The following is a 21,885-nucleotide window of genomic DNA, read 5'->3' on the forward strand; positions in this document are numbered from 1 at the left end:
GGCTGCCAACTTAGCTATGTTATAGCTATCTGTAGCTATTTTCAGAGTTTGTTTGCTAGAAAAATTTCAAAATTGCTATCAGCTGGAAATCTGGCAATTTAAATATATTTACAGCAAGTTTTGCTATTACAATTTTGGTAAAACTGTGCAACAACGCCCACATAAACAAATTTAGATGATTTCCAGCAAGTAACAGCTTTTGTTTCCCTTAACACTTGGCAGCACTCGTGTGGAAGGATGCCACCCGGTCCAAGGGCTGCCATCCTATTGCCAAGCTATGAGAGATCAAAGTTTTTGAAAATATGTCAAGGGGTAGGTATGGAAAATTAGATGATAAATGGCTTAGGATCGAAAAAATATCAAATATTCTAGATGATAAAAATTTAAATGCAGAATCAATTAAGAGGCCAAACCACGAACAAAATGACATTCTGTTTGAAAATCGGGTAATTTTTGATGAAGTTATGAGAGATCAAAGATTTTGAAAAAAAGTCAAGGGGTATGGAAAATCGGAGGATAAATGTTTTAAAATCGAAAAAATATTTAATTTTTTATATGATAAAAATTTAAATGCAAAATCATTTTAGAGGCCGAATCATGATCAAAATGACATTCCGCTTGAAAATCGGCTAATTTTTGATGAAGTTATGAGAGATCAAAGATTTTGAAAAAATGTCAAGGGGTAGGTATGGAAAATCGGAGGATATGTGGCTTAGAATCGAAAAAATATCAAATTTTCTAGATGATACAAACTTAAATGCAGAATCAATTAAGAGGCCAAATCATGAACAAAATGACATTCCGCTTGAAAATCGGTTAATTTTTGATGAAGTTATAAGGATCAAAGTTTTTGAAAAAATGTCAAGGGGTAGGTATGGAAAATTGGATAATAAACGGCTTAGAATCGAAAAAATATCAAATTTTCTAGATGGTAAAAATTTAAATGCAGAATTAATTTAGAGGCCAAATCATGAACAAAATGACATTCCGCTTGAAAATCGTTTAATTTTTGATGAAGTTATGAGAGATCAAAGTTTTTGAAAAAATGTCAAGGGGTAGGTATGGAAAATTGGATAATAAATGGCTTAGAATCGAAAAAATATCAAATTTTCTAGATGGTAAAAATTTAAATGCAGAATCAATTTAGAGGCCAAATCATGAACAAAATGACATTCCGCTTGAAAATCGGTTAATTTTTGATGAAGTTATGAGAGATCAAAGTTTTTAAAAAAATTTCAAGGGGTAGGTATGGAAAATTGGATAATAAATGGCTTAGAATCGAGAAAAAATATCAAATTTTCTAGATGGTAAAAATTTAAATGCAGAATCAATTTAGAGGCCAAATCATGAACAAAATGACATTCCGCTTGAAAATCGGTTAATTTTTGATGAAGTTATGAGAGATCAAAGTTTTTGAAAAAATGTCAAGGGGTAGGTATGGAAAATTAGATGATAAATGGCTTAGAATCGAAAAAAAAAATCAAATTTTCTAGATGATAAAAATTTAAATGCAGAATCAATTTAGAGGCCAAATCATGAACAAAATGACATTCCGCTTGAAAATCGGTTAATTTTTGATGAAGTTATGAGAGATCAAAGTTTTTAAAAAAATGTCAAGGGGTATGGAAAATTAGATGATAAATGGCTTAGGATCGAAAAAATATCAAATTTTCTATATGAACAAAATTTAAATGCAGAATGAATTAAGAGGCCAAATCATGAACAAAATGACATTCCGCTTGAAAATCGGTTAATTTTTGATGAAGTTATGAGAGATCAAAGTTTTTAAAAAAATGTCAAGGGGTATGGAAAATTAGATGATAAATGGCTTAGGATCGAAAAAATATCAAATTTTCTATATGAACAAAATTTAAATGCAGAATGAATTAAGAGGCCAAACAAAGATCAAAATGACATTCCGCTTAAAAATCGGTTAATTTTTGATGAAGTTATGAGAGATCAAAGTTTTTAAAAAAATGTCAAGGGGTATGGAAAATTAGATGATAAATGGCTTAGGATCGAAAAAATATCAAATTTTCTATATGAACAAAATTTAAATGCAGAATGAATTAAGAGGCCAAACAAAGATCAAAATGACATTCCGCTTGAAAATCAATTCAGCTTTGATCAAGTTATGACAGATTGAAGTTCGTCAACTCTTTGACAGCAACTTTTCCACAACCGTAACGGTTTCGGTTACGGTTTTAGTTTCGGTTAAAAAACTAAATAATATTTAATCTGCGCGCGTTTGCAGATGTTAAGTGAGGAGCAAATTGCTAATGAGGAGTAACGTCGTTAAATTTTATACCTAAAATATACCATAACATCTGGTAATTGATAAATACTGAATCAGTACTATTAATTAGAGCTCATTAAATTGCAACTCATTAGTTTGTAATAAATTTATAAAAAATTGACAAAATAAAAAAAAAAAGTTGAATTTTCTCAGTTGTAACTGTTTATGCAGTTTGATTAAAATGGTACATGCTGCCAGATAGGAACATTTTGCAGGGTGGCAAGCTTTGGTGGCAATTTTTAAATTTTTCTGGCAAACGAACTCCAAAAATAGCTAGAATTAGCTATAAAATAGCTAAGTTGGCAGCAGTGAAATTCAACCACTTTTGAAATAAGTAGGCGTCGGTTCAATTGTGAAGCGTCAGTCATTGTGCAAAGTTTGCGCAGCGGTATATTCCGAGAACCTGAAAAAAACTTCATTCGTCTCTTATATTTCCTTAAAAGGTAATAACTCAGTCTTTCTTTGTGCGTGTGCGTTGTGTTGTCTGGACTTGAGTCAGAGTCTGAGTCTGATTCAGATTCAGTCAGAGTTTGAGATTTGAGTGTATAATATTCGTTGTGTCTTTTTACAATTGCAGAAACTCAAACTAATCTACAGCATAATGTGTGACGAAGAGGTTGCCGCTTTGGTTGTCGATAACGGTTCCGGCATGTGCAAAGCCGGCTTTGCCGGAGATGACGCACCCCGTGCCGTATTCCCCTCAATTGTGGGTCGTCCCCGTCATCAGGGAGTGATGGTGGGCATGGGCCAGAAGGACTCGTATGTGGGTGATGAGGCGCAGTCGAAGCGTGGCATTCTCACCCTTAAATATCCCATTGAGCACGGCATTGTGACCAACTGGGATGACATGGAGAAAATCTGGCATCACACCTTCTACAATGAGTTGCGTGTGGCCCCCGAGGAGCACCCTGTCCTGCTGACCGAGGCGCCCCTGAATCCCAAGGCTAACCGTGAAAAGATGACTCAAATCATGTTCGAGACCTTCAACACTCCGGCCATGTATGTGGCCATTCAGGCGGTGCTCTCCTTGTACGCTTCTGGTCGCACCACGGGCATTGTTTTGGACTCTGGCGATGGTGTCACTCACACCGTACCCATCTATGAGGGTTACGCCCTGCCCCATGCCATACTCCGTCTGGATTTGGCTGGTCGTGATTTGACCGACTATTTGATGAAGATCTTGACGGAGCGTGGTTACTCCTTCACCACCACCGCCGAGCGTGAAATTGTGCGTGACATCAAGGAGAAATTGTGCTATGTGGCACTGGACTTTGAACAGGAAATGGCCACAGCCGCGTCCAGCTCATCGCTGGAGAAGTCGTATGAGCTGCCCGATGGTCAGGTCATTACCATTGGCAATGAGCGTTTCCGCTGCCCCGAGTCACTGTTCCAGCCCTCGTTCCTGGGCATGGAAGCCTGCGGCATTCATGAGACTACCTACAATTCGATCATGAAGTGTGATGTGGATATCCGTAAGGACTTGTATGCCAACACTGTGCTGTCCGGTGGCACCACCATGTATCCGGGCATTGCTGATCGTATGCAGAAGGAGATCACTGCCTTGGCTCCGTCCACCATGAAGATTAAGATTGTGGCGCCACCAGAGCGTAAATACTCCGTCTGGATTGGTGGCTCCATTTTGGCCTCGTTGTCCACATTCCAACAGATGTGGATCTCGAAGCAGGAATACGATGAGTCCGGTCCATCCATTGTGCACCGCAAATGTTTCTAAGCAACTGAAACTGCGGCTGACGCTGGGCGTGGTCCTGTCTGTGTTGTGCCTCACAACCCTCCTTCAAAAAAAAAAAAACCATCTATTCCCTTTGTATTAGAATAGGGTAGAAAACGGATGAAAACGGAAAAAAAGAGGATCTGAGGCATCAATACAAACAGTTCTTAAGCTCAAACAACAACAGCAACAATAACAAAGATAAACTACATTTTTTTTATAACAATTTTATACATACATATAATACATATTACACATAAGCAATTTAGCCCTATTTGTGTTCTATCGAAATTCACGAGTTCATACGCACATATATTGGTAATTTTAATATTTATATATTCGGCATTAATCATTCAACATTCCTATATAAATACAATATATGTATTACACATTACCATAAAAAACAAAAAGTATTTGTAACCCGCTTAAAAACAATAAAAAGCGATGAAGAACTGAAATACGTTGAAACTGGTTTTATTATTAGTATTTATTCAAATTTGTATGAATCATAAAGATGATGATTCGAATAGTTGAGGCATTCATCGAGGGATTTCCATCGATAAGACGCTTACTAAGATGTTAGATTTCCAGCCAAATATAAACAAAAGACAGAATTGAGATATAATACTCAGTTCGCAGGAAGTTAATTGATAAACAAATGTTTCATTGTTTTTGTAACTGCGGGTTCTGATTTTTTTTGGACATGCGGGAATGGCCATCTTATCAGCCCAGGAACGGACGTCACCACGCCCCTTTTACCGGCATTTTTTCAAGTTGATCGATTGCAAGCTGAAAGAAAAAACACCCCAAAAACAGCTGTTGCCGCAGTCGCTTACCTTATAAGGTAACATTATAGCCAGTATCAAACTGAAACACACACACACAAGTGTGTATTGTAGTTTATGCCCGAATTAATCAGCGACTGTAAATAACAAAAAAATGAAATCAACAATTGACTCTGCTTGACTGACTCACCCACAAATGTTTGGAAACGGAATCGTCATCAATTGGCATTGCTTTTCTTTATTTTTATACCCTGTGCGGTTATATTAAGTTTGTGCAAAGTATGTCACATGTAGAAGGAGGCGTGACAGACCGCATAATGTATATATATTCTTGATCAGCATTAACAGCCGAGTCGATATAGCCCTGTCCGTCTGTCTGTCTGTCTGTCCGTCTGTTTGAACGCGTCAATCTCAGAGACCATGAGAGCTAGAGACTTTAAACTTGGCATGTAGGTTTCTGCATACGTACACAGATCAAGTTTGTTTTTATTTTTGGATTGGACTTTCATATCATATAGCTGCCATAGGAACGCTCAGTCGAAAATCATGTTGTTGTATGAAAAAGTTTTTTGTTTTTTGAGATATATCAACCAATCTGACACAATATACATCTGGGCTGGTATTATACATCCTGCCCAAATTTGGTTCAAATCGAACCACTTTATCATATAGCTTTCATAGAGATGCTCAGTCGAAAATCATGTTTTTGTATAAAAAAGGTTTTGTTTTTTGTGATATACCAACCAAACTGATAGAATATGCATTTTAGTTAGTGTAATACATTCTGACCAAATTTGGTTCAAATCGGTTCACTATATCATATAGTTGCCACAGGAACGCTCAGTCGAAAATCAAGTTTTTGTATTAAAATCTTTTATGTTTTATAAGATGTCGTACCTAAACTGATAGAATGTGCATTTAAGTTGGTCTTATACATCCTGACAAAATTTGGTTCAAATCAATCCACTATATTATTTAGCTGTCAGCGGAAAAATCAGTCAAAAATTTAATAGAGTTATGCAAGGGCATCAAATCTTCGGCGTCCCGAACGAGAGCGAGAACTAAGAGCCTAGCCCCAGGGTATCCTACTGTCGAGTGCGCTCGACTGATCCGCTTGTTTTGTTTTTTTTTTTGTTTTTGTTTTGTTTGTCAGCATTGCCCAGTTGCTGCCATTTAGGGTGGCACACCCAATGTCATGGGGAAGAGAGGAGCATATCAGTCAGACACAACAGCAACAGCAACACCAACAAAAAACAACAATACAGCACATTCAGACGACATTTTAGGCAGGGCATTCAATGCGTTTTTGTTTTTTGTTTTGATTCAAACGGAATGACAATAACAAAAAATAAAACTCGTATTGACCAAATTCAATCAACTTTTGACCACTTTCGGCTTCACACGCCCATATATGTATATGTAGGGGCTAACAGCCGTATATAAAGATCAAAAGCAGTTGCCTTATATAAAATACGTACATACATATGCTTTGTTTTATTATTATTATATCATCAAATTGTCAAATTGTGTGTGTTGCATATTATGGTATTTACTTACATTTTACATGTGTATTAATAGAAATTGTTATCAATAGTTATTGCAATCGTTATACATGGTATATTTTTGTTTATTTGGAATTCCTTTCAAAGAATAATTTCATTTGATTACATACATACATATTTTATATGAACTTTTATCTAATTACAAATGCAAAATTTCAAATAATGAGATATTCTTCTTTCATTATTATTGATTACAGTTGCCTTTTATTATCATCAATTTGTGCATTTTATTTCAAGTAGAGAAGCAAACGGATTCTAGTTAAAGTGAACTCATAATTATGACTAAGTTTAGCATTATAAAATCAGCCTTCAACTCATGCTTTCTTGGTATAGACGTACGTAGATTAGGTATATAAATTATTTAAATAATATTATTGCACTTCTTTAATAAAAACTAAAACAAAATATATAGAAATCAAATAAAACGAATACTCACCAAAAAGCAAACCAAATAAAAATCATAAATTAACATTTTAGCAAATGAATAATTCTTGATTAAATGTCGTTCATTTTGTTTTATAAATTACGATAATAAATTTTTATTTTGATGTTTTTGTTCTAAATGTACATGGATTTGTGTATGTGTGTGTAAATATGTGTGTATGCGGTGTATACTTTTAAATATATAATTTAATGATTAAAAATTACAATTAAAATGTATAACATTAATAATATGGATTTTACTTTATTGCATTGCATTAGTATTACTTTTTTCTTTTCTTATCTTTTCTCTTTGCTAGCACTTTTCTTCTGGTATTTGTGTGTTGTTTTTGTTTCTTTTAAGATTACACGATAATGATACAGATAAAGCATATATGTCGTTGATTATGTTGAGTGTGTGTTCTGTTGAATATATATATATATAAGGTAAGACACATAATGTTTTAACTAAAAGCATAAATATGTATATGTATTTAAATATGGTTAATAATGGCTATTAACTAAAAGAAATGTATGCATATATATGTATATTTGAAGATCCTATATAAACTGTGACTTTATGCGTTTTCATATATATTTCTATGTATATGTTTCATCAGCTTTCAAACATTTCGCAGAATTTCGCAGTTACAATGTATTGAAAGAAACAAAATAATGCATTGTAATTGAAATACAAAAATAATCATTACACATGCTCTTTCCTTCCAAGCCATGCGATTTTGTATAAATACATCTGTTAATACATTCGATTTTTATATGTATATATATATATGTATTATTAATCCGTATTTAAATAAACATAATTAATTTCCACATATGTAATTGGCGATATACATGTATTTAAAGAAAACGTTTTTGTAATCATAATACAAATAGAATTATTACACATACTTGCTTCTTCTCTGCTTCTCCTCTTTCTCCTACTTCTTAGCACACTGCATTAAACACTAAAATTTGCCTGCTTAAACATTAATAACATGTAAGTAATTCCTATATTGTTGCCTAAACATACATTCAGCCCATAAAGTATGGGATTCTGTTTTGTTTTTCTTTTATAATGCGGTAGAAAATCTGTGCAAAACTGAAGTAAGTAACTAAATAAGAATTGTCCGTGTTGGGATGATTGGCGCCGTCGTCTTTGTCGTCGTCGTCGTCGTCGTCGTTTATGCATCTGTTTTAACATATTTGCTTTGCTCCACTTGGCCAGCTGCAGCGCCACCTGGCGCCACCTTATTGCAGCTGCTGCGCTTGCCAGCGGGCGCATAAAGCATTTATCAGTAAGCCTGCGCTTCCTTATAGTCACTCTGGTCGGATGTGTAGAAGTCCTCCAGCTTCCATTGCAGCGTCTCGAATGTGGGTCTGCGCATTGGATCTTTGTGCCAGCACTCCAGCATTATCTCATACAGCCGCTGCTCACAATTGGGTGGCATCGGCATGCGATAGCCGTGCTCAACCTGAGTTAATACTTCGGCGTTGGTCATGCCTGCAAAAAGTTTGGAAAATAACAGGCATTAAAACCGTATTCGAAACAGTAACCTTAAGTCGGTAATTACCGAATGAAATTATTTTTTTTTAAAACCGAAATCGAAAAACCGTAATTATGCTAACCGAAATAACCGATTAGTAACCGATTCATGTAAAGCGTTTAGTTTCGGTTCAATAAAGCATTTAATTTTAATTGTTTTGAAGCGGTAATTAACGGTTTTCAACCAAATTTAGATTTAAAATTTAAATATTAATGCTATTCAACAGCTTATTTTTTGGAATCAAAGAAGTTTTGTTAATATATTAACTTTCTTATAATATTTCTATAACTTTTTTTTTTTTTAACCGAAATCATACCGGTATTTCGAAACCGAAACCCAGAAAAAACCGGTAATCGTTTCAAAATCGATATACAAAGATATTTTGTAACTGATAACTAAAAACTAAAATAAAAACATATCCGAAATCCTAACTGAAACCGATAATAGATTCAATTTGACACCCTGGAAACGAATTACAAGTGTTTTGGCTAACGTACCTGGATAGGGAATACGTCCATAGGTGACCAGTTCGGTGAGTAAAATGCCAAAGCTCCACACATCCGATTTGATTGAGAATTTGCTGTAATTGGCCGCCTCTGGCGCAGTCCATTTAATGGGGAAACGGGCTCCGACACGTGCCTCATATTCATCCTCCTTGATAAGTCTGTTAAGGTCAAGACATTTGTAATGGTAACATGTATAGATTGTTGCTGACATTTTGCCACTTACCGAGCCAAACCGAAATCGGCAATTTTCACGATATTGCCATCGCCGACGAGAACATTTCGGGCTGCCAAATCTCTGTGGATGTAGTTTTGTGACTCCAAATAGGCCATGCCAGCGGCTATTTGGGCAGCCATATCAATGAGCGTTTGCATTTTGATACTACGACCTTTGCCTGCAATTGCTAAAAGATATTAAAAAACACATTTTCATAAGACATTTGAATGACATGATGGAAGCAGACGGGCGGGCGTTGAGTGGTTGAGTGGTGTGTTCATGTTGATGTTTGCTTAATTTGGTTAATGCAAGCGTTAAATTAAATTCATACAGATATTATGTTATAATTCCAGGGAATAAGTAAATGTGCATATTTAGTTTATTCTTAAAATTCATTAAAGTTATTACTGCCAAGGCTGCAAACCTCCAAAATGTTGTTAAAGGTTCAGTTCGGCGGTTCGAACCATAAAGCAAGATATCGTTTCGGTTTGCGAATTGGTTTATATACCCTCTGAACCCAAGGTTTGAACCTTGGTTTAATTTCATTCAAAAAAAATATTTGTATTGTTATACATTTTTCTCTACATTTTGAACTAATACAATTTTTTTTTTTAAAGAAATCAAATTTTGATATTTTAAATTTATTTGAAGATTTAAATATGACTTATTTTAATCCGAAGTCTCCTATAATTACGTAATATTAGAAAACCATAAAATCTATGAAATTAATTTTTTTTACGAACCGAACCTTTTATTTTAGAAAGCGGTTCGGTATAGGTTCGGGTTCGCAAAGTAAATAATTTTATGGGTTCGGTTCATGATCCGGTCCAGGCTGCTTAAAAACCCGAATCGAACCGGTTCTACTAGGTTCGGCTCAGAACAGGTTTGCAGCCTTGATTACTGCATTTTATTTTTTTCAATATTCCACGTTTTACTGATGTATGTTATGTTTATTTTCTATATGCAAAGTCTGCTTAACTGTGTGAAATTGTTGTTGCATTGTTAATTTTGTTAGAATATATTTAGACAAGTGTGAAAATTATAAAATTTCTAAAGTTTCTATTATGCTCAAATTCGTATTGTCTAATATTACTATTTAATTAATTTTTGGCCTTGTATGCTTAAAGAATTGTCTATGCACATAAACTTATTCAACTCAGCTATGCTTTATACCTTGCAGATATTCCAGAAGGGAACCATGCTTCATCAGCTCCGTAATAATGTAGATGGGCTCCTCGACGGTGCAGACAGCGTATAACTGAATCAGCTTTGTGTGGCGCAGTTTCTTCATGATTTGAGCCTCGGCCAAAAAGTCCTTGGGATCCATAGTGCCTGTTAAGGATTGAAGCATGAATAATTAGTTAATGCTACCAACTTACTTAAAATTTGACTTGCCTGATTTAAGCGTTTTAATCGCCACGGGAGTTGTGTTATTCCACAGTCCCTCCCAGACATCTCCAAACTGTCCGGATCCCAGTTTGCGTTGGAATTTCAACGATGTTCTGTCGATTTCCCATTGATCGCGTGTTCGATGTGATAGGCCCTCGGTCACAGGTTTCTCAATCTATGAGTTATCGTTGTTTAAACAATAAATTAAAGTGAATAAATAAGTCAATTAGTCAATGCATAAAACATTGCAAAACTTTAAGGCTTTAATCTATTACATTTTGTTCTGTGTGTGTTTTTAGGCTCGTTTCGATGATTGTGCCAATTGTTGAATGGATTATTGTTGCATACATTTAGGCATTATGTACAAATTATTTTGGTGTTGCGGTTGCGGTTGTTAGATTGTTAATTGTGTGTTGGGTTAATAGAGCGAAGATGTTAACAGTAATTAACGCTGTAATTTGGCTAAGTCAAAGTGCAACAAAATAGTTGAATTTCAATTAATTAACATTTAAATGCTGTTTTAAATTAGCAGTCGCTGAGTCACAAGAGCGCTTCAAATTCGAAAGTGCATTGCTTGAACTTTTAAATAATTGTGCAATTTGTTTGCCCTTCACAGAGCTTTTGTTTAAATTAACTTGTTAGACACGCGATTTGCTGTATGCAATGAATTTTACAGTGCATTCGCACGCCAAACTGTAATATTTAATTCATAAGTTTATAGTAATTAATTTATAAGCATATCTTTTTATAGAAACTTTGACCAAAACAAGTTATTAAAAATTTTTCTAGAGCTTAAAGCGCTGACTTTTAGAATTTTTTTCTTGTTTAAATTTCAGTCATTTTTAAAATTGTGTGAAATTATTTTTCTTCAATACGTCAAATGAATAAATTAAATGAAATGTGCAATTTTATTTAGTCTAAAATTTATGGCAGTAATTTCAAATAATTTGTTTTGTTAGTCATCTGATTGCACTTTGTACTTTGGCTATTATGGAATTGTTTTGAAGTTAATGAAATGAATGGGATTTGTTGTTAGTCTGTTTATTTTGATTTATTAATTTTAGTATTTTTTTTATTTTTGTTTTTTGGCGTGATAATAGTGGTTTCTGGCAGTGGTTAACACACATACACACATGAACAGAGATTAACGTTAACGTTTAATACAAATTCCTACCTCAAAAATACCCGAAAATGAATTTGTCTTTTATTTGTAAGTATTTTGGTATTTTATATAATTTCGTTAGTTAGTATATTAATTAAAAAGAAACAAATACAAGAAATATATAAAAAGAAAAAAATTGAAATCGTTTTCGTTAAGTATTTGTAAATAATGAAATAATGGATAAATACATAACAATAACAATGAAATGTATTGTGATATGTTAATGCCATGTTAATGTTGTTGATGTTAGCGACACTATGTAATACGCAATGTTAAATGCATGTTAAGTGCATGTACGAATAAACAATAAGGCATACAATGAGTTCCAGACTAAAAAGTGATGAAATCAGTTCAATATTAGCTTACCTGTACACATGGTTTGCATAGATTGACGCACAGTCCATCCGAGTCCTTGGAATAGTGCTCGACAAGCTCTTGTAGGGTTCTGTTTGCGAATATATATATAGATTAGAATCTGACTGGACTGTAAAGAGTATGTTAATGAACTCACCTGAACGTTGTGCGTCTGGCAATGAAGAATCCGCCCTCATCCAATTGTCTGATGCGGTAATGCTTAACCGTATCGCCATCGCGCACTGTAATTATGCATTTTACAAATTGTAATACACATATATTTTAATTGTTTTTTATTTAACTATAAAAAATGGCATTAGTATGCCAGAGTAAGTGTGTGTGTAACACCCACCTGATAGCGAGTAGTCATTGTGACGGCTCTCGGAATCGCGTATTAAAAATGCGCCGTGCTCGTTCTCTGGCAGTAACAGTTTTTTCTCAGCCTCAATGCGTTTGATTTTGCGGAAGTACCAGCTGTAAAGAAAACAACAGCAACAATTAATAAATGCAAAAAGGAAGTCATCATACTCGTAGTTAGTATATTATATATGTACAATTTTAAACTTTAGCCATTAAAAAAACAGCTATTGCAAGGCTATCAAATTTTATTTCAATCAGGTGGCAAAAGGAGGCACGTGCGAGGGTGTCCTCTTTCCTCTCTCTCCCCACATCACATATATCTACCAATCCCCCACAACAACTGGCTTGATTTGCTACACCTCAATTGAGTCATTTGCCCAGGTAAAAAGTCTAAATAAAGTCTTAAAACGTGTTTAAATTTTAAGCATGTTGCCCTGTCATTAATATGCATGTTAATATCTTTTAAAAAGAGCATTTCAATTTTATTTTTTTTATTAAATATGTAATGCATTGGCGGACTTAATTAATTATCAGCACATACTTGTGTCTCCATAAACTGTATTATATCATCGATATAACTGTTCTGTTTTATTATTCTTTTTAAACTTAATTTTAAGTCGTTTTTGCTTTACTGAGCGCGTAATTAAGTCATTATGCAATTAGTTTCATATGAAATGTGCACAATTTTTTTTTAAATTATCTATTCAAATTATTATTTAATTTTCGTGCTGAAAATTGAAAATACTTGTGTAATTTATGCACAATTTTTTGCACCGATTGCCTTAAATATTTTGTATTTCTCTCTCAGTTTTAGCGACAAATTGAATTTATTTATGCATTTTATGAACGTTTGAAATGCCATTTTAATTGCACTTCCGAATCGAAAATTGCGGAACTCAGTTCAAATTGTTGTTGTGTTTGCAATTTATTTAATATTTATGTGCAACGATTTTAACGTTGTTGGTAATTATCTATTGGAATTTATTTGAAGCTATTTAGTCGCATGACAGAAATTCTACTTCCACTTGCAAATATTATTATAAATATATTTTAAACATACTTTCTGGCATCTTAACTTTCTATGATCTCTTTCAAATATTCAGTATTTAATATCTCTATTTCTGCAACTGTTATTCGATATCAAATGCGGAAATCATCAATGAAATTGCTGTTGAGCAAATATCTTTGTGGCATTAACATTGACCTTAATATAAAAAACTAACTGATACTGATTGTCATTCATTTCTTTCCACCTCTCCTATTGCCAGTTGCCTTTTATGCTGCTCTTTCGAGCAACTGTAATTACAATTAAAGTGTGTGAAAGAGATTTTCTTATATAACAGTCGCATTGGCATTTTTTGAAGTTCGTGTCAGCAGAGAAAAGAAGATGTCAAAAGCGTGGCCAAAATGTGTGGCGACGACATCATAAAAAATGCATAAAAAAAATGTATTGTGAAAAGATACACACACACACACACACACACACAGACAACTTAATAGTTGCATCGCAAACTGAGCCAGATACATTTGCATAGACATAGATACTGAAGTACATGCATTATTTGTCAGTATAGACAACTTTTATGTGGGTTATGTGGAAACGAAGCCATTTGCGGACTTTTGTCTCAGCATTCAAAGCGGTTTTTTATGCTCCTCTCACGCTTTTGCTGGCGTCAATGCGATAAAGGAAACTCATCAGCCTCAACGCTGCGCAAAATATTTTCCGGAAAAAAAGAGGCTGGCAAAACTTTTCATTTCAATGCATGTAACAACAACAACAACAATGGCAACACTACAACATCTGGGGGCGTGTTAGGTCTTGAAACGTGGCCAAAGTGGGGAGAAAAGAAAAAAAAAGTGAAAACAAAAATTTGTGGACAAGGACATGCCTCTTTATGTACACACAACAAATACAACGATGTGACAGACAGCTCGTGTTGGACTCTTGTGCATGCACAGGAACAACCAAATGCCTGAAATGCCCCAAACCACAGAGATAAAACCCCAAACAGCATTTGCATAAACATGAAACAACAACCCCAAGTCCAGAGACCAGCTTTAGCTCCAGTTCAGCCCGAGTGCACCAGGTGAGTGGATAGCTCGGCACTTGGTCCAAACCAACAAAAACCAGCTGCCAGTTTCAGTTGCAGTTGGAATGCAAGTTAGAACACAAAAATAGAGCATGCTGTACTAAGAGAATGCCTTGAAAAATACCTGACTAGTCTTGGGTTTAACAGAAAGATCTGTCATGTTATTAACAGCTGTTAAATTTTACACTTTGTGTAACTTAACAATACTTTTTCGATGTCAGAAGTCTGAATCTGGCATTCTGTGTAAATTTGTTCATAACAAATTGTAGTTGTCGGTTCTAGTATTTTTCCACAAATAGAACAATACTAAGTAATTTGAATACCCTAGCTTTAATCCTCTTTCAGCACTTTAAAAATATTTCCACAAATATTTTGAAATAACAGACACACAGAAGAAGATTATATAATTGACAAGGTCCAATAGTGATATATATATTAAACACAAGGCTGCAAACCGGTTCTGAACCGAACCTAGTAGAACCGGTTCGGTTCGGATTTTTAAGCAGCCTGAACCGGAACATGAACCGAACCCTTCAATGTATTTACTTTGCGAACCCGAACCTTAACCGAACAGCTTTCTAAAAAAAAAGGTTCGGTTCGAAAAAAAAATAATTTCATAAATTTTGTGGTTTTCGAATATTACGTAATTATTTGAGACTTTGGATTATAATAAGTTATATTTAAATCTTCAAATAAATTTAAAATATAATCAAAATTTGATTTCTTTAAAAAAAATTTTGATTAGTTTAAAATGTAGAGTAACCTGTATAACAATATAAATATTTTTTTGTATGAAATGGAACCAAGGCTCGAACAGAAACCTTGGGTTCAGAGGGTATATAAACCAATTCGCGAACCGAACCGATGTCCTGTTCTATGGCTCGAACCGCCGAACCGAACCCTTAACAACATTTTGGAGGCTTGCATCATTGGTTGGCTTCACTTTCAATCATTAGAATACCACAAATCAAAGCTGTGGTTTGTCTCTAAACATATATACCCCATGCATTTGACAGTTTGTGGGGTATAGGAACATGCACACAGCAAGTGGCAAATGGCAAATGGGAAGACAGGACGCAATGCTAGATGGGCCTGGTCTGATGGCATGCAACTTGCAAATGGCTTTTGCCAGTTCTATTGAATTTCACTTTGGCTTAGAATGCAAACAGACAGTGTAGACTGACTCTGGGGGATTCTGATGCTGTGTTTCTCATTTTGCATTTATTTCTTCTTGTTTTTTTTTCAGCAGTTCATTTTGCTGTGATGATTCTGGCTTGGCCGGCCTAGAGCCATTTAGTTAGTTGGAATTCAACGGGTAAGGCTGCAAGCAAGTAATCTGATTGCGCAAAGCCATTTAAAGCTATTATTAAAAGAACTTGTGGACACGGACTCGGACACGGACACAACGCGACTCTTAACTTGGCTGGCACTTTTAATTGGCTGTCTGCTTGTTTCAATGGGAGGGCGGCAACGTTGGGGAGTTGTCTGTGTGTTTAGTTTTTCTGTCGTTGTTGTCGTTGTTGTTGTTGCTGTTGTCATCAACAAACGGTTGTCTGCCATCACCATCACCATCATCATCATCAGATTTTGCAACAAACTTAGTGCTGTTGGCCAGTAATTTACGAGTCAACAGTGTAGCAGTTAACAGTCAGCAGGATGCCAGGCTATATTATGGTTAGCATTAGTTAGCAGCCTCCTTTGGCTGCTTATGAATGGACCTCAAGTGCATACAATTTGATTGATTGATACGAGTACTCATGCCACATTCATGCTGCATTCATTTTGCAGCACGTGTCTATTATGCCAATGAGCCTTTATTAGACGCCATTAAACCACTTTGAGTAACTCAAGTTTTGTGTTTGCTGACCAACCATTTGTTGTTGTACATTTAGCCTATTTATAGAACCATTGATTACTGCCCCTTTTAAGGTGCAGTGTGCATGCATGACTTTCATAAATATGCAACACTTTAATTACATAGACAGAAATAGAGAGAGAGTGAGACTGAGAAAGAGATGTGCATCCTTAAGCGGCGACTGTGAAAAAACGATCCACTTAACTGCACTACTAAATATACAAGGCAGGTCTTTTGCTTTACAATAGCATCTTGACACGCAGTACTCGCCTGAAACATAGTTATACACTGAAATAAATACAAATTTATTCCAGCTGACTCTATTGACATTACAGCTTTGTCAGATTGTAGCCAAGTCACCCTGAAAAATTAAACAAAACTGATATGAAAGTTAGCAACACATTAATGTGGTCAGCATTTGACCCTTTAAAGTATCTAGATTTTACAAAATTAATAACGAAAAGAAGCTACAAAAACAGAAATGCACCCAAGACACACAGAATAATTTATAATTTTCGAATTTTGCCTAAATTTAAGAAACTTGTACAACCTCAAAATACTTTATAAAAGTAGCTAAAATGGCAACAGTGTCGAATTTAAATAGCTAACATAGACTGAACTGTTATATTACATTAGCACGAATGTTAAACTGATTTTAATGCAGTTATGCAGCACATTTTCAATATCTAACATAAATAAAACTGTTAAATTAAAATTACTTTATAAACGAAGCTAAAGTGGCAACAGTGTCGAACTTAAATATCTAACATAGAGGGAACTGTTAAATTACATTAGCAAGAATGTTAAGCTGATGTTAATGCAGTTGTGTTGCACATTTTAAATATCTAACATAGATAAAACTGTTAAATTAAGCTTTTCAAAAACAGAATGTTCGATTGTTATGTAAACAAAAGAAATACAGCTGTTAATTAAATTTTAATTGTTTCTTAGATAAGTATTATCCAAATAATTGTTAATAATTTGAAAAATTAACTGGGCATACAAGATGAATATTAGATTAATATCAAATATAAGTATTACCTAAATAATTGTTAATAATTTGAAAAGTTAACTGGGCATACAAGATGAATATTAGAGTAATATGAAATTTAAGTATTACGTAAATAATTGTTAATAATTTGAAAAATTAACTGCGCATACAAGATGAATATTAGATTAGTATCAAATTTAAGTATTACCTAAATAATTGTTAATAATTTAAAAAATTAGCTGGGAATAGAAGATGATGCCTGATTAAAGTAATTTTCTCAGTGCACGCTAACAATGCGAATTTAATGAAATTAATGCCTTGCGAATTTAAGTGTTTCTACTGGCAAATTGTAGGCAATATCTTTTGCCGTCTGTTCGACATATCGATATCAATAAATATATTATAGAGTCTCACGATTGCAGCGTATAACATGAAAAATTGTTCTAGAAGCAACCAAAGCGTTATTTATAGACAGAGCCAAATGGTTGGTTGCACACCGATTGGAGAGCACATTACGAGTAACTGCTGTCCAAACCGAATGCAGATGGAAGAGAAGGCAATGAAGGGGGGGAGATGAAGACGGAGACGGAGCTTGCCTCACACGCATGCCACCAAGCCAAAATCAAATGCCAAGCAAGGCGCAGTCGCAGCCTCCTCTTGTGGACTGGACCAACTATTTTTAAACAACGCAAATGCAACGTAATGTCTAAAAATATCCACAAGCTGCTGCTGCTGCTGCAACAAACAACAACAAGCCAAAGTTGCTTGCTACATGGCTTTTTTTTTACCATTTCGTTTTTTTCTACAATTTTTCTAGTGGCTAGTTTTGTGTTGTGTTGCTTTTTGGCCATGGTTAGTGGAACGACAACAACAACAACAACAACGACGATGAGGACCATCGATGCTAAGATGCTGCCACTATCTTTGGGCTAACATGTTTGGCTTGTTTTGGCTGTTAACTTAATTGCGGCGCTGCATTTCATGCACAAACAAGGCTGGCATCAACATGCACTTTTGAGTTAAAATTAGATTAGATTCAACATGCCAACGGCAGCGAGGCCATGTCCAGAGACACAGTCCATGTCCGGTCTACATCGATGTATATCTATTAGAGTGGGTCAATATTTTTCGCGATAAAGCGATTATCAAAATCGTTATCTACGATGAATTCTAAAAGAATTGAATATCAATAACGAGTTTTCACTTTTTAAAGATAAATTATGCGTGTATTTTATACGGCTTACTTTCAGTTTGTTCCAAAAATATAAAAATAAACTACTGCGTGCTTTAAGGCGCTTGTACTTCTTTAATTATACTATTAATAAGCTTTTACTGCCGTTCTACTTGTCCAATTCAACTAATTCTTATTTCGAAATTCATTATAAATCGGTATTAATCTGAATTTTTTTTGAGGTAAGTTTTACCTAACAGACAAGTACCCATATAAATAACACGTATGCACGGTTGCCACTTAATAAAATAAAAAAGCGCCAAAAAAGTGTTTAAAAAGATCCAATTTCACTAAAAAAGAGCCAATTTCATGAAAAAAGGAAATTTCATGAATGGGAGCGAAAAATTTTAGATCTAAATTGCATTCTTAATAGTTTTCAAGAAACACTTGATTAAATAAACCAAAAAAGAGCCAATTATAATAAAAAAAGTGCCAAAAAGAGCCAGTTTTGGCGAGAAACCGCCAAGTGTGGCAACCGTGCACGTATGTAAAACTTCTCCTTAAAAAGTGGAAGCTCGATATTGATTATAGATGCAAGGTTTCTTGGGCAATTCTTCTTAGAATTCAACGAAGATTCGGATTTTGATAACCGCTTGTTGCATTTTTTTTTATTTTAGACAAATTGACCCACTCTAATAGCTATGTATATCAAAATATATATATTGAGATGTGTGTAGTTCACATCTTCATTTGCAATTTGCTGCAAATGCTCAAGTGTTGTTGTTGTTGTTGTTGTTGTTGTGGTCGGATCTGGTCTGGTCTGGGCCTGCACTGGAATTCAGCTGACTGCTCCAATTTGCCTAGTTACGGCACTTGACGTGCCCAACTTGATTGAGTCCCTGGTCTCGAATCTCGGCCCCCATTCCCGTCGCGTTTGATTGACACTTGGTCGTGTGTGTGTCGGTGTGTGTGTCGGTGTGTGTGTCGGTGTGTGTGTGTGTGTGTGTGTACTTGTTGTTTTCACCGTGCCCAATTCTATACAATTGAGTCAAATTGTGCCAGGTTGACTGGCTAGCTGGCTAACTCACTAACTAACTTTGGCAGCAATGAAAAAAAAAAAACAAAAATCCGAAACAGAAACTAATCCATGCAACGGTTTAAACGTTCCACAGTCAATTGTTTGCGGCTGCCCCAATTGCCAATTGGCAATTGCTTTGAATTTATTGAAGCAGGTCATGATGTTGTTATTGTTATTGTTGTTGTTGTGATTGTTAGTATTATTGTTTGTGCAATTAACCATATATTATAACCAAATATATACAATACATATATGCACATGTAATTTGCGCTTTCCAGCCGCAAACGTCCGCATCGTCAAACGGGTTTTGAGGCATTTTTTTTTGTTGTTGTTTAAAACGTCACGCATGATTCAGAGTCTGTGAATTAACTGTGGATTACCTCAGAAGATTACTGTCGAACCCAGCAACCCGAACAGCCCCCATAACCATCTCAGCGTGTACGTAAGAGTTGTGAGTTGCTCAGGTGTTTTGGCCAGGCTTAAAACTGAAATGCCATTAATTTACATCTGTTAATTAGCTGTTTAAACTTTTCCACGAAACAAGCTGCCTCCCTCCAAGCTCTACGATCGAGGCCGATTTGATTATTGTTTATTGAATAAATTTCCACTGCATTTTCATATATATATGGTATATATTATTTAACGTCATGACTGAGCTTTAATTCCTGATTTGCGTTTTCCAATTGCCAATTGCCAATCGCCAATCGCCAATGCATTTTTATGCATATTAATTGGAGTATGTAGTGGATTTTTTCTTTGTTTTTTATTTTGCCTGTTTTTTTTATTTTTTTATTGAATTTGTTGAGCGGCGGCGCACGACAAAAATGCAGCCATGGCGATTGTCACTTTCTCTATAATTGTTGTCTTGGTCATGTTTCGATTTTATTTATATTTATTTATTTTTGTTGTTTTTTTTTTCACATGCTTGTTCCGACATCCGCTGCCTGACGTATTTATTTTTAAATATTTAATTAGAAACATTAAAGTTCAGTTGTTGTTGTGTAATCAAGAAACAAAATAAATCAATCTGCCAACGTTGCGTATGAGTAATATAAGAATAAACCTTATGTTATGTTTAATACTTAGCCAAAATGCGACTGCTGTTTTGTCATGTCAAGTGTACACTTACCTGCAAAGAATTGAAAATAATTGTTTAGTATATATAATCATCATAAAAATTAATTTACATTCTATGACTGGGAAATCGTATGAAGCACTTTTGACACGCGACAATTGTGAATAAAACAAAGCGAGCAACTGAATTATTTATAAGTACAGTATGCCCTCCCCTCACAAAAAAAAAAACCCTCGCTAAACAGAAATATTGATTCATGTAAGGTTCAATATGCTAATGAAGCTGATCTGATCGATCTCTGGACACATGAATGAACTTGTTGAGTATCTACAACTACAATAGATACTAGATACTTGTATCTACGAGTAGTGACAACTAACCCAACAGCTATGCAAATATGCTTGGTTGATAAACACAGCAACTAAAGTTGTAAAATACACATTTAATTGGGGCAATGTCTAGAGGCAGACAGGCTGAAGACAGTTCATTAAGGTCGAATATTTGCATTCTCTCTTTGACAAACAATAAATAAGTGTAGGTGAAACTGAAAGCAGTTTAGCTGCATTAGCATATAATCATTAACTAATTTTAATTATGAGTAATTCAAAGTGCAAAGGTTTTCAATTATAATTATTAAAAAGAATATTATTTAAATTATATATGCATAATTTTAAAGGCAACAATAATTGCATTAACCCAGTACAGCAATCGGAAATTGAAAGGAAATTTTCTAAACGTGATTTTAGTTGAATCTTGATACTCAATAAAACAACAATTAGGTCACGTTTTGTGTATTAAACAATTGCTGTCCTTATATAATTGTTGCAAATATAAAAAACAGTTGTTACTACTACAAAAGCAGCTGGATTTTTCTTTATAAATCTATAACTACATATAAACTCGAATTCTTGACAACATTTGCTGATTTCATTCGAAACGTTTTGCGTTTCATTTCCTGCATTTGAAATTGCCGCATTTAAACGTTAGGCTACTGCCAATCACAAGACATGGACACGCACCACAATTGACAGTTGTGGACCACAATGGGAGCAAGTGTCTATTTATAAAACCAAACCATACCAAACTGAAGTAAAGTAAAGTGTATACTGTGCCATAGATAATTGCTGATGGCGCCAATGCAATTTTATTCCAGGGAGCAGCCGTAGGAGCAACTGATTCGTTAAATAAGCGCAGGCAACAGAAAAAAAAATGCGAAAAAATTGGAATAATAACAAACTAGCAATGGGCAATGTTGTTTTTCTAGTTACCACTTAACAACAATGTGAGCAACGTTGCCGTTG

General features: G+C 34.7%; 2 protein-coding genes across 6 annotated transcripts in view; one reads left to right on the forward strand and one right to left on the reverse strand.

Moving 5' to 3' along the window:
• The first annotated feature begins 2,624 nt into the window (after positions 1 to 2,624).
• On the forward strand, positions 2,625 to 4,422 carry LOC117785728 (actin-42A). The gene is made up of 2 exons (XM_034623937.1): positions 2,625 to 2,739; positions 2,874 to 4,422. The coding sequence occupies exon 2, from the start codon at positions 2,898 to 2,900 to the stop codon at positions 4,026 to 4,028; it is 1,131 nt and encodes a 376-aa protein (XP_034479828.1). The 5' UTR covers positions 2,625 to 2,739; positions 2,874 to 2,897; the 3' UTR covers positions 4,029 to 4,422.
• A 2,693-nt stretch (positions 4,423 to 7,115) lies between these two features.
• Positions 7,116 to 21,885, reverse strand: part of LOC117785826 (tyrosine-protein kinase Src42A) — a 49,886-nt gene continuing 35,116 nt past the window's right edge. For 2 of the 5 annotated variants that reach the window (XM_034624074.1, XM_034624071.1), the window contains 8 exons: positions 12,317 to 12,438; positions 12,122 to 12,206; positions 11,977 to 12,055; positions 10,455 to 10,623; positions 10,233 to 10,391; positions 9,069 to 9,237; positions 8,837 to 9,003; positions 7,116 to 8,296 (listed from right to left, as the gene is read on the reverse strand). In XM_034624074.1, coding sequence (XP_034479965.1) covers positions 8,088 to 8,296; positions 8,837 to 9,003; positions 9,069 to 9,237; positions 10,233 to 10,391; positions 10,455 to 10,623; positions 11,977 to 12,055; positions 12,122 to 12,206; positions 12,317 to 12,438 — 1,159 coding nt within the window. In that variant the 3' untranslated portion in view covers positions 7,116 to 8,087. Of the gene's footprint in view, positions 8,297 to 8,836; positions 9,004 to 9,068; positions 9,247 to 10,232; positions 10,392 to 10,454; positions 10,624 to 11,976; positions 12,056 to 12,121; positions 12,207 to 12,316; positions 12,439 to 19,841; positions 20,639 to 21,885 lie in introns of those variants that run through there. The other 3 variants (XM_034624073.1, XM_034624070.1, XM_034624072.1) reach the window with 2 other exon arrangements.

The sequence above is a fragment of the Drosophila innubila genome (assembly GCF_004354385.1).
Source record: "Drosophila innubila isolate TH190305 chromosome 2R unlocalized genomic scaffold, UK_Dinn_1.0 1_C_2R, whole genome shotgun sequence".
Taxonomy (NCBI): Eukaryota; Metazoa; Arthropoda; class Insecta; order Diptera; family Drosophilidae; genus Drosophila; species Drosophila innubila.